General features: G+C 43.3%; 1 protein-coding gene across 1 annotated transcript in view; it reads left to right on the top strand.

The window, feature by feature from the left end:
- The window catches only part of PKP4 (plakophilin 4), a 154,895-nt gene that overhangs the window by 78,470 nt on the left and 62,310 nt on the right, over positions 1-14,115 (top strand). The window contains exons 4-9 of the mRNA XM_042458480.1: positions 653-687; positions 1,400-1,434; positions 3,198-3,277; positions 5,627-5,707; positions 6,017-6,119; positions 11,737-12,295. Coding sequence (XP_042314414.1) covers positions 653-687; positions 1,400-1,434; positions 3,198-3,277; positions 5,627-5,707; positions 6,017-6,119; positions 11,737-12,295 — 893 coding nt within the window. The remainder of the gene's footprint in view (positions 1-652; positions 688-1,399; positions 1,435-3,197; positions 3,278-5,626; positions 5,708-6,016; positions 6,120-11,736; positions 12,296-14,115) is intronic.

Raw genomic sequence — 14,115 nt, 5'->3', positions numbered from 1 at the left:
CGACTCAGGGAGCTGGGGATGTTTAGCCTGGAGAAGAGAAGGTTAAGAGGTGATATGATAGCCCTATTTAAATACTTGAAGGGGTGTCATATTGAGGAGGGAGCAAGCTTGTTTTCTGCTGCTCCAGAGACTAGGACCCTGAGCAATGGATGCAAGCTGCAGGAAAAGAGATTCCACCTCAACATTAGGAGGAATTTCCTGACAGTAAGGGCTGTTCGACAGTGGAACAAACTCCCTCAAAGTGTAGTGGAGGCTCCCTCCTTGGAGGTCTTCAAACGGAGGCTGGATGGCCATCTGTCAGGGATACTTTGATTTGGATTTCCTGCATGGCAGGGGGTTGGACTGGATGGCCCTTGCGGTCTCTTCCAACTCTATGATTCTATGAAATAAATAAATAAAGACTTACTAGGACCTTGAATGAGTGGAGTTGAAGAAGCAGGGTGCAGATATGCACAGAACTCCCATTCCCCATCTGTCCTGATGTATTTAATGTCTCTCTGTGTGTATACTAAATGACTAAATGAGGTGCACGGAGTCCTGCAAATCCTACCAGGCTCGTTCTGCATTATGTGTGCTGATCAAATTCTGTCTAGAAAGCAGAAGGGGGGAAAACAATTGAGTTCAATGTTGTTTCTTTCTTCTTTTTTTATAGCTCTACTGAGAAGTCATTTCCTTGGAGATCTGCAGGTACAGTTGTTCTGCACTTGCTTTGTGTATAGAATGTACCTTCCAAAAATGCCACAGATTCCTGGCATAACTTTTAATTAAGAGTTCTCAATCAAACTTATATATGTTACACTGAATGCAAAAATGTAGATATATTTTATTCACATCAAAGCATCTTTTTGAATAAAATGTTCTGAATTTTTCTAAAGTACATTTCACTAAGATAATTGTTTTGATACAGTTGTAAGGGCATGTGTGAAGCAATTACTTTTACAGATTTATAATCAATGTAATCCATATAAATAATCGTAATGGTTGTACTCCTCATGGTTTGCTGATGTGTGAAGGCCACTTCCTACATCATAATGCATGATGAGTGCTCTATTTCACCAACTACATAACTGTACCAGGGTTTTGTTTTGTTTCTAATATTAAAAGGTCTGTTCTTTCCTGGTACCTCCTAACGTCATTGAAGCTCCATTTCTAAATATCTCAAGGGTGGTAACCAGTTAAGTCTGTTGCAGCAAAAACAAGAAAAAATCTTGTGGCATCTTAAAGACTAACAATTTTATCTGGCATAAGTTTCCATGGACTCCAGCCGCTGAGGCAGGGAATGTATCTACCAAGTGGGGTTATACTCATTTATCTGGTGAAGTATGCTAGAGTCCAGGAAAGGTAGCAAATAAAACTTATAAATCTTTTAAGGTGTCACAATGCATTTCCAAATCTACAGGAATCAGGATCCAGTTAAATGACCCTGATAAGAAAGTAAGCTGTGCATGATTAGAAGCATCATTACATTTTCACATGTGCCACGATTAATGCAGGGAGGAGACATTTGGGCCAAAAGGGAGAATAAACAGGCAAGACCATGGCAACTTGGTATTTTCTTGTGGGGTCTGCTGCTTTTAACGCAATTGCTTGTTTTAAAAAATGTTGCTAATGGGGAGGGCCTTGCTGTTGTTTTATTTTATTTTGTACTGCTCTATTTTTGTATAAACCTCCTTGACTACCTTTTTAGAAAAATGGGTTATAAACTCAGTTGTGAGGGGGAGGAAAGAGGTATATGATTGTATCATTCATATTGTTATTATTGCAGCAGTTAAAATGAACAGGATTCTTCTTGTATGGTACATTTGTCTACAAATAATCTGTTATGGAGCTATTATTCAAAGTATGTCGTAATGCAATGGTTTTCAAACCGCGTTTGTAAAACATTTTTTAAAACAACAATGAAGAGTCATCTGGCACCATAAAGACTAAGGAATTTGTTGTGGTGTGAGTTTTTGTAGAGCAGAGCCTGCTTCATCAGATGCCTATCAGATGATCTGAAAGATCTGTAATGGGCGACAAGTGGCATGAAAGAAAGCATTATGTCAGTACCCCATATTCTCTGATGTGTATAGTGTGCATTGTTTCATCATGCAGTCTTAGTTTGTAAAGGGTGACACCTGGGCCCAACAGATCTGGCTGGTACAAGTACACACATCAGTGTAGAAAAGATTCTCTAAGAGAAGAGGATTTGAAAATTACTGATCACAGATTAATAGGCTACATTTCCTTAGTGTCCTCCTCTGTGACTGGTATTTTACTGTTACTTGTTTTAATTAGAATTTTGAAAGTGTTTTCTGTTTTACTTTGTTAGGTTTTCTCATATTTTTTTTATTTTTTCTTTAATTTTATCATTTCTAGTAGGTGCCTTAAAATCAACAAGAAAAGTCATAAGTATTTTGCATAAAAATGAAATAAATGATGCAAAGCAGTTGTCATTTACAGGTAGTTCCTTGCTAATATGTGACATTTTGCACTCAATTCCTCATTGCACTTGTGGTCACAGTGCAATTTTTTCCAATATTAGGATTTCCTTGCCCCCATTGTGGTGAACCTATAGCACATGTGCCAGAGAGCGCATGCAAAGCCCTCTCTGAGGGCACGTGGCACAGTCCAGGAGAAGGGGGGCAGAGCATGCATATGGGGTAGAGGGATGGAGAAGCATTCCTGGAAAGGGGTGCAGGATCGATCTTCCCTCCTCCACAACCCTTTTCAGGCGGGAGAGCTGCCTGGTGAACTAGGCAGCTCTCTGTCCTGGAAATAGTTTGTTGGGGTTGGGGCTTGTTTTTAGCTCAGGGTGACCAGACCTTGTCGTCCTCGTTTTCAAGACCTATCCTCCATTTCAACTTGCTGTCTGGAGGGATTCCAAAAGGTCCATTTTGAGCACAGTTGAGAAGGATGGATTTAATATTTATATGAGTGGCTTTTTTGTTTTGTTTTTGTTTTGAGCTTTTATTTGGTCAGGTCCTCTATTTTTTCCTGGCATGTTTTTCCCCCCAGAAGTCCCATCCCTGGAAGTCATCTCCTCCCGCCAGCACTGTTTGACACCTGCTGAGGGAATGCCACTACATTTGGGCACTCGGTTTCTAAAAGCCCTTCATATTCACTTTTGAAACTACACAATAAACTGCAGTGAGGTAAGGATTACCCCTCCTAGTTATCCTCCTAGCTGACCGCCACTGGTGGATATTTCCCCTTAGACTAGTGATGACGAACCTTTTAGAGACCGAGTGCCCAAACTCAAAGGCATTGCTGCACCAGCTGTTATCTGGTGCCAGAGGTGGGAATTCCTTGAGGAGGAGGGACTTTTGGGAGGTGGACTTTTGCCTTCTGGAGGTGAGACTTCTGTCTTGCGAGGGAGGGAGTTCCCCAGAGAAAGCTAATGGCCCAAGGGGATGGGAAGAGGAGGAACAGCCGTGTGCCTGTTCCTCCTCTTTCCCCACCCTCTCATCTTTCCATGTGCCCTCAGAAATGGCTTTGCGTGCCAGAGAGGGCATACATGTATATGTTCGCCACCATAGCCTTAGACATTACACTATGGTTTTCACTTGAGAAAAACCTGTGGTTATTATAAACACAAGGTCTAGAGAAGCAGTATACAAAGGCCCCCATATTGCTTATCGCTAAACAGAATAGAATGCAATAGAAACCAGAACATAAGTATATAATGACTTTAAACAGCATGTAGTGAATTTCTGTCATAGAAACTATATTAGAAGCAACCAACTATCAACATTGAGCAGACATATAATAATACCCTTGTTTTTGTTTCTGCAGCTCATTAATGTGTTATGGCTACTCTGCCAGTTATTGTATTTTACTTCCATAGTTAATCTTTAGCATTATTTAGCCTCTTAAAGGGGTGCTTCCTAGCAAAGTGAAATGCTGCTTTTAAATAAAAATTATAGCTTTTTTGCTCTGTATTCAATTTTGAATCCTCTAAGCTGCAAAGCACCTTCATGTACTGTAATTTGCCCTTATACTGCTGTTGTTTTGATGGTTGTTTTGTTTTTGATTTTACCATTTGGCTACATCCCCCCTCCACATTTTTAACAGTGAAATGAATGTACATTGCTTTTAATTTAAAATACATGTACAGTATTACATTTCTGTGTTGACTTATATTAATTATGCATTTGTACACTCTGTGTGTGGCATAGTGGTTTGAGTGTTGGATTGTGACTCTGGAGAACAGGATTCGAATCCCAGCTCGGCCATGAAAACCCACTGGGTGACTTTGGGCAAGTCACACTCTCTCAGCCTCAGAGGTTGGCAATGGCAAACCTCCTCTGAACAAATCTTGCCAAGAACACCCCATGAAAGGGTTGCCTTACTTGAGTTGGCTATCTCAGGCTTGGCCAAATCAACCACCAACACTGGTCTGCTCTGGCCTCGCATTGAGAGGCATGGAGACGCACTATCCACGATGCTGCAGCCTTTTTTGAAAGCTCACCCGAACGAATCTTGAAGAGAAATGACAATGCAGAAAGAACCACAAACCAAAAGCATCACCCAAGGAGACTTTCTGCTGTGCTTTCTGCAACCGGACTTGTTTATCTCGGATTGGCCTTTTTAGTCATCAACACGCTTGTAGAAAGCACGGGATGAGTCCTTCTTGAATCTTCGTTTGCGAACAAAAGCCAGAGAGAGAGAGAGAGAGAAATTTTCAAAATTATGAACAAGAACAGCTTTCAGAATAGCATAAATTAATATCCAGCTCAGTACATGTCAGTTCAGAAACACTGTATTGAATAAATAGCTTGTTCTCTAAACAGCCAGGTATATGTTTCAGCAGACATCCTTCCACCACCAAAAACATCTTTCTTCTTTTTGAAGATGACTTCACTTCATGTAAACATATCCAAGGGTAACTGTGTTGGTCATACCCCAAAGTACAATAACACCCAAAATCCACAAAACAGTGATGTCTTTAGGAGGCCAACCAAAATGCCCATTATACACATTGTAAGCTTTCAAAGTTCCACTGGTTTCTTCATCAGGCAAAAATATTGCAAATCATACAGGAGAAAGAAAATTATGACAGTGTTAGAGTCACAGTCCTGCATTTCTGTCAAGAGTTTTTTATTTGCGCGTTTAAAACTTTTGTGAAAGCTTGCAACCTATTTTTGTGCATTGGTTTTGTACTTCACTTCATGTAGTAATGGAAAACTCTGACCTCCCCAGGTTCCTCTGAGAGTTGGGCGAGAAGATACTAAGATGAACCTAGTCATACTGTTTGCAAGGATCTTCTATTTTTCACATATGATCCAACATGTCTGGTGTGCGCCACACACATATTCTACTTTGAATTATGCCCTGAAAATGAAAATTTATCCCTAAAATCTTTCCAAGATTTTGTTAATACACCTCTCTTGTTTTTAATCCCATCTCATTGATTAAATGGAAACTTGATAGTCAATACTAAGGTAAATGTGATTGATTCAGGGGTCTACTTTAGTGGAATTAACATAAGATAACTATGTATTTAGAAACCAACAGCGTTTGCGTAGGATTGTGTGTGGTGTGATGTTATACAGTATTATTCAATATCCATTTCCTTGCTCTGCTTTACATATACCATCGAAACTTAAGCAGAAATACTGTAATGTTTCTGTATTGATGTGTATAGATATGGAATAAAATATGAATTACCGTACCATGTAGATATAATACTTGATTATGAAACTGTACTTCGATTTGCCAACACAGGGTAAATAAACTCAGAAATCTGAGAGGTTCACATTATTCTTATCATGTTGGAAACTGGAGCCAGAACAAGAAATCTCTACTCACCAGAGCAACATCACTCCCATGAAAAGTGAGGGTCTGTTGTGTAAATTTTAAATAAACTGAGGTTTTCAATTCAGTTTTTTTTTATTAACTTTATTGCATTACTGTATACAACTTCAGTCTCTGCTATACATTTACAGTCGTGCGGTAACTCTAGAAGTTCAACGCAGATGAATTCATATTCTGACAGTGGGTTATCTCGGAAGTCAGCCGTTTCCTAACAATCAAGAATCTGGGAAAAAAGGGAGAGACAGACTGCAGCATTCCTTCAGTTGGATCAAACAATAACCATTGGTGAGAAGTTCAAGGCTGAAGGACAAGCTTTGGTTCAGGTATGCATCATGAATATAATGCGTTTTAGTCTGACTTTCCATTAACTAATAAATGGCGTACGAGTAAAGTAGAGGTAAAAAGGTTTTATTGCCACAAGCTAAAATCTTTTTGTTTTAAAAACATATCTTTAGGCTTGCAGTGTTGGTCAGATAATTGGGATAGATTAACAAGAACCTCTGAGCTACATAAAGGTTGACCCCAGTCAATTTTGGGAGGAATTAATTCATTTGTGTTTTCAGAAATAACATACTCATGACCTCAACAGATGGGCCAAGAAGATTTCAGTCACTTGCGGGGTGCTGACATTTAGATGACGCACACCTCGGAAGTGGCACAAACGCGCGGCTGGCCATTTAAGGGGAAGCCAGACAAAAACGAACAAAAATAAACCTCTCTTCAGGAATGGGGACACCTTCAACTATGTATAACACCCGAATAAGCACCAGTCCCGAAGGAGCGCTCCTCCTTAACCCAGGTCATATCACGTGCCCTGTGCAGGGGTGCATTTAAAAACGACTTGATGCAGCGGTCGGAGTTTTTGTAGCGCATTCAAAAATAAAACTAAAAAGGCTTAAAAAATATAAATACAACAAAAAAGGAAAAGTGAGGCCCTCAGTTGACTATAAGTACAGTGTGCCCTTGCTTCACGTGGGGAATCCGTTCTGGACTCCCACCATGAAGTAATTCCACGTATGCTCAAGCCCCATTTAAATAAATTGGGGCTATGCAGGGGGCGGCGCACACGCCCACGGGCACACGCACCGTTACTCCCTATGGGACGCAACACCCCTTCTTGCCCAGCACATCTTTCAGATGATTGCTGAAGCCTCATAAGCATGCCACGTATGACACGGCGCGCATGTCAACATACATAAACCACCACAGTCCAGAAAGGGATGGTGTGAGGGGCATGTAGGGGAGCAAGATGTGCATGACAGTGTTTTACTGGCAGACCACTCTTTGATGCCGTTATACCAGTGGAGGCCACAGCACACATCAAAGAGGGATGACCATTTCCCAGTATATGTTTATGCACAGTGTGCAGGGATGGTGGGGGAGGATTTTTTTTAAAAAATTACCCAGCCGCGCGTCACGCCGTGGTGTGGCACTATGGGCCACCTTGGAGAGCAGGTGGGTGCTGTCAGTGGCATTCAGCCCGCTCTCAGAGAGCAGCTTTGGGCAACTTTTCTGTCCCATCTGCTTGAGTGTATATTACATTTGGGGATTAGGGGCACAGGACCCCACCGTGAATGTGGCAAACCTGCAAATAATAAACACTATTGTTTTTTCTATGAGACAAACACCATCTAGGAGTCTCTGGTCTTCAGTGCAACTCTTGTGGTCAACATCTGCCAGACATTGATCATAGAAGTCCCTCCCTCCTTGCCAACTGTCATCTTCTGGCCTGGAGGAGTGAAGGGACAGGCCCAACGTCATGGGCCCGGCCCTTGGATTAAGAAAGAGAGCCCTCCCTCACATCCATCTGCCTTGGTCCCAGCTCGGCGGGAGAGAAGAGTTGCTGGACCTGATATCTCTTTCCCCACCACCATTCCCTTCTCCTTTTGTGTCATGTTCTTTTGATTGTAAGCTGAGGGCAGGGAACCCTCTAATTAATAATAATTGTAAGCGTTCGAGATGCATTTTACGGTATATATGGTAAATAATAATATACAAAATATAGTTATGCTGGAGGAGCTACAAATGCCTACTGGAGTGTCTGTCTAGGCAATCTGTAGGTCTTTCAGTGCCATTTTGGTTAATGTTGACCCTAGAGTTACACTTGGTTAGACATAGATCAGTGATGGCAAACCTTTTTGGGCTCGCCGTGCTGGGGGCGGAGTTTCACCACGGGGAGGGAAGGGGCGCTCACAGTGCCAGGGTAGGGCTTCCAACCTTCTGGGGGGGGCTTTACCACCCCACGCCCTTTCTGGCCTCCAAGTGTCTTTCAGAGACAGCTAGAAGCGGGGGATTGGTGGGGATGTGACAGGTTGGTGCCTGACCCTCCTCTGACTTCCCTGGCCTCAAGCTGTCTTAGAGAGCATCTGTAGACCAGAAGGGCCGTGGGGGGGAGGGAAGGAGGCCCGCCGCCTTACTACTTTCCTCGAGGCTTCACCAGACCTGAGGTGTCCTCCGAAGGACCACCTCAGGTCTTGTGATGCCCCGAGGGAGGAGGAGGGAGGCGTCACACCACACCCTCTCCTACTAGCCTCTTTCTCGACGCACGGGCTCCAAGGGACCATTCGTTCGCAGGAAAGAGAGGCCGAGAAAGGGGATGGTCACGCTCCAGGCCCTTCCCTTTGGCCCCTCCTTCTTTCACGGCCCTTTCCAGCCCCAGATCTCTCCTTTTCGGTGGGAAGTCTCAGGCTGGAAGGGGCTGAAGGGAAGGGCCTGGGACAGCTGTCCAGCCTTCCCTTCGGCTTCCTTACAGCCCCAGATCTTCTCTTCGGAGGGAGGTCTGGGGCTGGAGGGCACGATCGACGCCATGAGGAGTGGCCGCCGCCCTCCTGGGCTCTTTCACGGCCCTTCCAGCCCCAATCTCTTTTCGGAGGAGGTCTGGGGTGAAAAGGCGCAAGCAAGACCAGGACGTGGCACGCACCGTCCTGGGCTCTTCACGCGCCTTTACAGCCCCAGATCTCTTTTTCGGAGGGAGGTCGGGGCTGGAAGGGCCGGCGAGCGAGTCCAGGACCCAGCACGCTGCCAGGAGAAGAAAGCTGGAGAAGGAGCCAGGCGTGCGCGCCATCACGGACCTAGATATTCCTAAAGTGAACATATTAATAAAATCCGTGAATATATCAAATCACAAAAGCCAAAGCTGCAAATGGGGAAGGACGAATGTAATTAGAATAATATTATGCTATAGTCATGGGGGGTCTTTTTGTTGTGTGTGTTTTTTGTTTTGCTTTTTGTATTTTTGGCTTTAGATCCCGAAGCCCCATCCAAACAGATAGGAATGTGGGAGCTGAAGTTAAATTCATTGGTCGCCCACCTGGCTGTGCGCAGGCAGCTGCGATTGTGGCTTTTCGCCGCTCAGGGAACTGCCATTTTCCCCACAAAATGGGGCTGTGAAGTCTCGGGTGACCTTCCATGCCATTTGGGGGGGGGGGGAATGGGAGGCCTAGAGGCGAAGTCTCGCTTGCGACCACAGAAAAGGTCGTGCGAGACTTCGCTGCTGATGGGGGGGCTCTAGGGAGCTGCTGCGGCTGCCGGAGCCCTCAAACAGGGCTCCGGCGGTGGGCGGGCCTCTGGAGGCCGTTGCCATTGACGGGCCCTCCAGGAGGGCTTCGGCAGCTGGGCAGACCTCTGGGAGGCCCGTTCATGCTGGGGCCTCAAACAGGCCCCGTTTGCGTCGTGGGGGCCAGCAAAGAGGGGGAGGCCACAGCGCTGGCAGCCCCCGCCGGCTTTTTTGCTGGCTCTGATGGGGCTGGGGGCTCTGTCAGGGCCCAGCAAAGAGGGGTGCCCCAGCCGCTGGGGCCCCCGCCGGCTCTTTCGGCCTCCTGACAGGGCCTGGGGCCCGTCAGGGGCGGCAAAGGGAGGAGGCCTGGCGCCGGAGGGTGGAAGCTCCCTCCCAGCATGCGGCCCGGCCCCCCGGTGAGGAAGGTCGAAGATCCCACCCCGGCATGCGCCTCGCCTCGGCCGAGGTGAATGTGAAAGGCTCCATCCCCGCTTTCAGCCCTCCCAGTTGTCTGCAGGACAGCAAACCCGGCCCACCCCGGCTACAAAACAGGTTGCCTACCCCTGCTTTAGATGCTTTTTTGGTATAAACTTATCCAAACAAGTATGCTATTATATAATAGAGGCATATATTTGGTATCTTCCAAATCTATATGCTTCAAATACATTGCCTTTGAGTTATACAACATACTTGAGATATACATACAAAAATATTTCTCTGAAGATGCCAGCCACAGATGTTGGTGAAATGTCAGGAAGAAACTCTTCTAGAACATGACCACATAGCCCGAAAAACTCACAAAAAAAATATTGATCACAACATCACTGAAAAATCAAAAACAAAAATACACACCCATAGAGCATCAGGTGATACTACAGTAATATGAAACATCTTAATCTATTTATGACTATACTATACTTTTATTGAGCTTTTTATAGAGCTCAATAAAAGGTTAACAAAGCTGTACCAAAAAACCCACAAAAAAGTTGGAAAAAATAATTTTAATTCAAGTGGTTACAAGATGGAAGCAAAAGGAGAGTAATACATCACTCCCAAGAGAAGCCCTTCTCACTGCATTCTAGTGAGTGGGGAACTACATTCATGTCACAATGAAGTCATGATTTATTGCAGGGGTAGGCAACCTGCGGCCCGCGGGCCGAATGCGGCCCAGCGAGGCCTTAGGACCGGCCCCAGCCCAGTCCTGCCGCCGATTGCCACCGGGGCCTTTGGCCTCTCGCGCGCAGGGGCAAGGGGGGCAATTGTCTATAGACGCCTCAGAAAATGCATTTTTATTAAAAAAAATTAAAAAATCAGCAATTTTATTTGCGTGTCCTCCACTTTTTTTAAAAAAAAATGTCCACCATTTGAAAATGTTGTCCTACATTTGTCCCGGTTTATTTATTTATTTAATTATTTATTTAATTAATTATTTATTTATTTATTGGCTTCGGCCCCCCAATTGTCTGAGGGACAGCAACCCGGCCCCCGGCTCAAAAAGGTTGCCTACCCCTGGTTTATTGTCATGTCTCCATTTATGATAGAAAATTGCAAAGTACTAAGCTTAACTTGCACATATACTAGAAGTCCAGTTAAAAATGATGTCACCATTATGTCCTCTCTCAAAGAACCCTACAAAATAAGTTTTGCTTTCCTGAGGGAGTCATATGGGGAATTCTCACTATTATCAGGAGTGCATTGTTGATGTCAACTGCAATATAAAAGTCATTTGAAAACATTTCATCCACAAACCAAGAAACTTTTTAAAGTTTCATTGATTTAGTTGTAGGGACTGAAAGTTCAATTTTATACAATTTTACACTCCGAAATTAATCCTATTTTGTTCAGTAGAACTTTGTTTGTGTCGTGTGTAATCTTTTATTTAAACTACGGTAGTTTTTTAAAGTATAATTAGAAAGAAAGAAAAAATAATTTAAAAAGGAAGAAATAAAGGGAGAAAGGAAGAAAGGCTGAAAAGAAGAGGAGTCATGGGATACAAACAAGGATTGAATGTATGCACTGATATAAACTGATAATATTTCCAAAAATATTTTTCTTGAGGTTTATGTCTGTAAAATATATGCTCTTGCACAACTAAAGCAGTAAGGTCTTCTGACTATTCAGTGATAGGTACTGAATGTTTATCTTTCCAACCATTTAGAATACCAACTTAGCCAAAAGTTGAGAATTCTTTGTCACGCCATATGTGACCTTACCTAGCAAGACCAACATTAAGGAACAATTGGAATTGTGGTCCAAAAATCTAAAGAGCAAAGGTTTCTCCACTACTAGTATGTAAGATTATAGCTATATTTTTAACACTATCTTTGAAAGTGAGTTACTCTTGCAAATGTACCCTGAAAGCATTTATGCAAGAGAAGAGATTGAATTTCTTCTGATGACTTAGTGTATTATTATTATTTTGTTGTTGTTGTTTTTGCTAACAGACTTCATCAAACATAGCTGCGAACAGAGCCATGAGACGTGTAAGTTCTGTTCCATCAAGGGCCCAGTCTCCCTCATATGTAACGACCACAGGAGTGTCTCCATCGAGAGGGTCACTGAGAACTTCTTTAGGAAGTGGCTATGGTTCACCATCTGTCACTGAGTCACGATCTCTGAATTCTAATGTGTTCTCGTCCACAACATTACCTGTACAAAGACCAGCATCTCCATTTAGTACACAAAGACCTGCTTCTCCAGTGCCAGTGCGTCGTATTGGTTCAGTAACATCTAGGCAATCAACTAATCCCAATGGAGGAACTCCTCAGTACCAACCCACAGTCAGAGTTGGTTCGCCTCTTAACCTAAATGATTCACAAACAAGGGTAGCTTCTCCACCTCAAAGTCAAGTTGGATCTTCTTCACCAAAGCGTTCTGGTATGACTGCAGTTCCACAGCATTTGGGAACAACTTTACAACGGACACTTCATGACATTGAGCAATATGCACAACAGTATGATATCTATGAAAGGATGGTTCCACCCCGCCCAGATAGCCTTACAGGTTAGTAAAAAGGTAAAGACACAACTTCAAATTTTGTGCAAACTTGTAAATACAAGGAATTGTATCAATCCATTAATGGCAAAAGGAACTGAATGTTATAATTACTGATATTTCAAAAAAGTTGTTGCAATTTGTTTTCTAATAGTAACATGTTTGAGGAAGAAATTGTTTTTCTTCGGCGCAAACAAATGACTGGTTTGGTTTTTTATTTTCAGTGTTTTCCTTTTTCATACTTGAGTGGCATTTGTTGTTTGAGAGGAAATAAATGTCCTCATAAATACAGTGCGCCCACATCATACGCGGATGCACCATGCGCGGCTTTCAGCATACACAAGGGGCAGCACGTCCCAGTAAGAGTAATGGAGTGTGCGCCTGGGGCATGCGCGGAGCTGCACCACCACGCACCGCACCATGCATGAGCCCCATTATTTTCAGTAGGGCTTGAGCATACGCATTTTTTTATGCAGGAGGGTCCGGAACAAATCCCCTGCGTAAAAAAAGGGCGCACTATAGTTAAGATTAAGACATTGACATAGTTTGTAAAGCTAATTTAATATAATAAGCTTAATATATACCAGGTCTTGCACTTTACAGTTTACTTCCATGTCATTCACACTGAGTTAATCACTTTGGTCCCACTGAAATCACTGGGATGAGTTAGTCTTGACAAGTCAGTCAAATTCAATTGATTTTAGTATTAAAATTAATCTAGATCTAATTCACAATTTTGACCCTGTCTTCAGAAAGACTCCTTCCATTCATGGAGAGGCCTAAAATCCAGTGGAAGTTCTCTGCTGGAGGAAAGAGATGAGTCAGTGGATTTTACTGCTACCCCTGCTGCTCCATTACCACCTCCAGTGTCTCAGCTCTCTGGAACAGCTTTTTAGAGAGCATGGGAAGGTGGCATGGCTGAAAATTGCCACCCTACTCATATATTCCATGGGTGCAAAATTACTCTAGCATCCTGATCCAATTGGTAGTATTTTGCATAAACTAATATACCTCTCCCCAACCCAAGAAAAATCAGGAGGAAAAAACAGAATACATTCACATTGCCCCTTTGACTGATGGAGTGGACCATCTAGAGGAGTCTTCTCCATCAGTCAAAGGGCCATGTGAACCTATTCTGTTTTTTCCTCCTGATTTTTCTTGGGGTGGGGAGATAACAAAAATGGGTAAGCATGACACAGTTACCAATGGAACATGATGACATCTGGACCCCTATAAATGAGGCAAGCTACCTGGAGCTACTCCTGACTTGTGTACCTCAGTAGTCTTTAGAGTTTGCACTGGTCTTTGGCTGACAAATTCATGTTCATTTTATTGGCTGTGTTTCTCACATAGGCAAATTATCTTTATGACTAACTTTCTTTGTATCCTGCCTTTTCTCCAAAAGCAGGACTCAAACTTGCTTTTAAATTAAATACAATATACAGTGCGCCCTTTTATGTGGGGGATCTGTCCCCCCCCCCGGTATAAACAAAATTGCATGTATTCTTGAGCCCCATTGCAAGTAATGGGGCTCATGCTCGTGGTGGCGCCATAGGCACACGCACCATTGTTTCTTCCGGAGCTGCTTTCAGCATATGCTGAAAACAGCATATAATGCACCCGTGTCACATGCGGGCACACTGTAGTTGAAACAGGAGAAAACTTAACATTAAAATGTAATTAGACTGTCACTAATGTCCAATCAATTTACTAATAGTCTCTGTACAGTAGTCCCTCGGGTTACGAAATTAATTCGTTCCGCGGCTCCGTTCGTAACCCGAGTAATTTCGCAACCCAAAAAGGCTTTTTTTAGCGCTGGAAAGCCGCTA

Source organism: Sceloporus undulatus, chromosome 1 (assembly GCF_019175285.1).
Source record: "Sceloporus undulatus isolate JIND9_A2432 ecotype Alabama chromosome 1, SceUnd_v1.1, whole genome shotgun sequence".
In the NCBI taxonomy this organism is placed as follows: Eukaryota; Metazoa; Chordata; class Lepidosauria; order Squamata; family Phrynosomatidae; genus Sceloporus; species Sceloporus undulatus.
The sequence above is the reverse complement of the archived record's forward strand: the minus strand, read 5'-3'. Positions and strand labels throughout refer to the sequence as shown.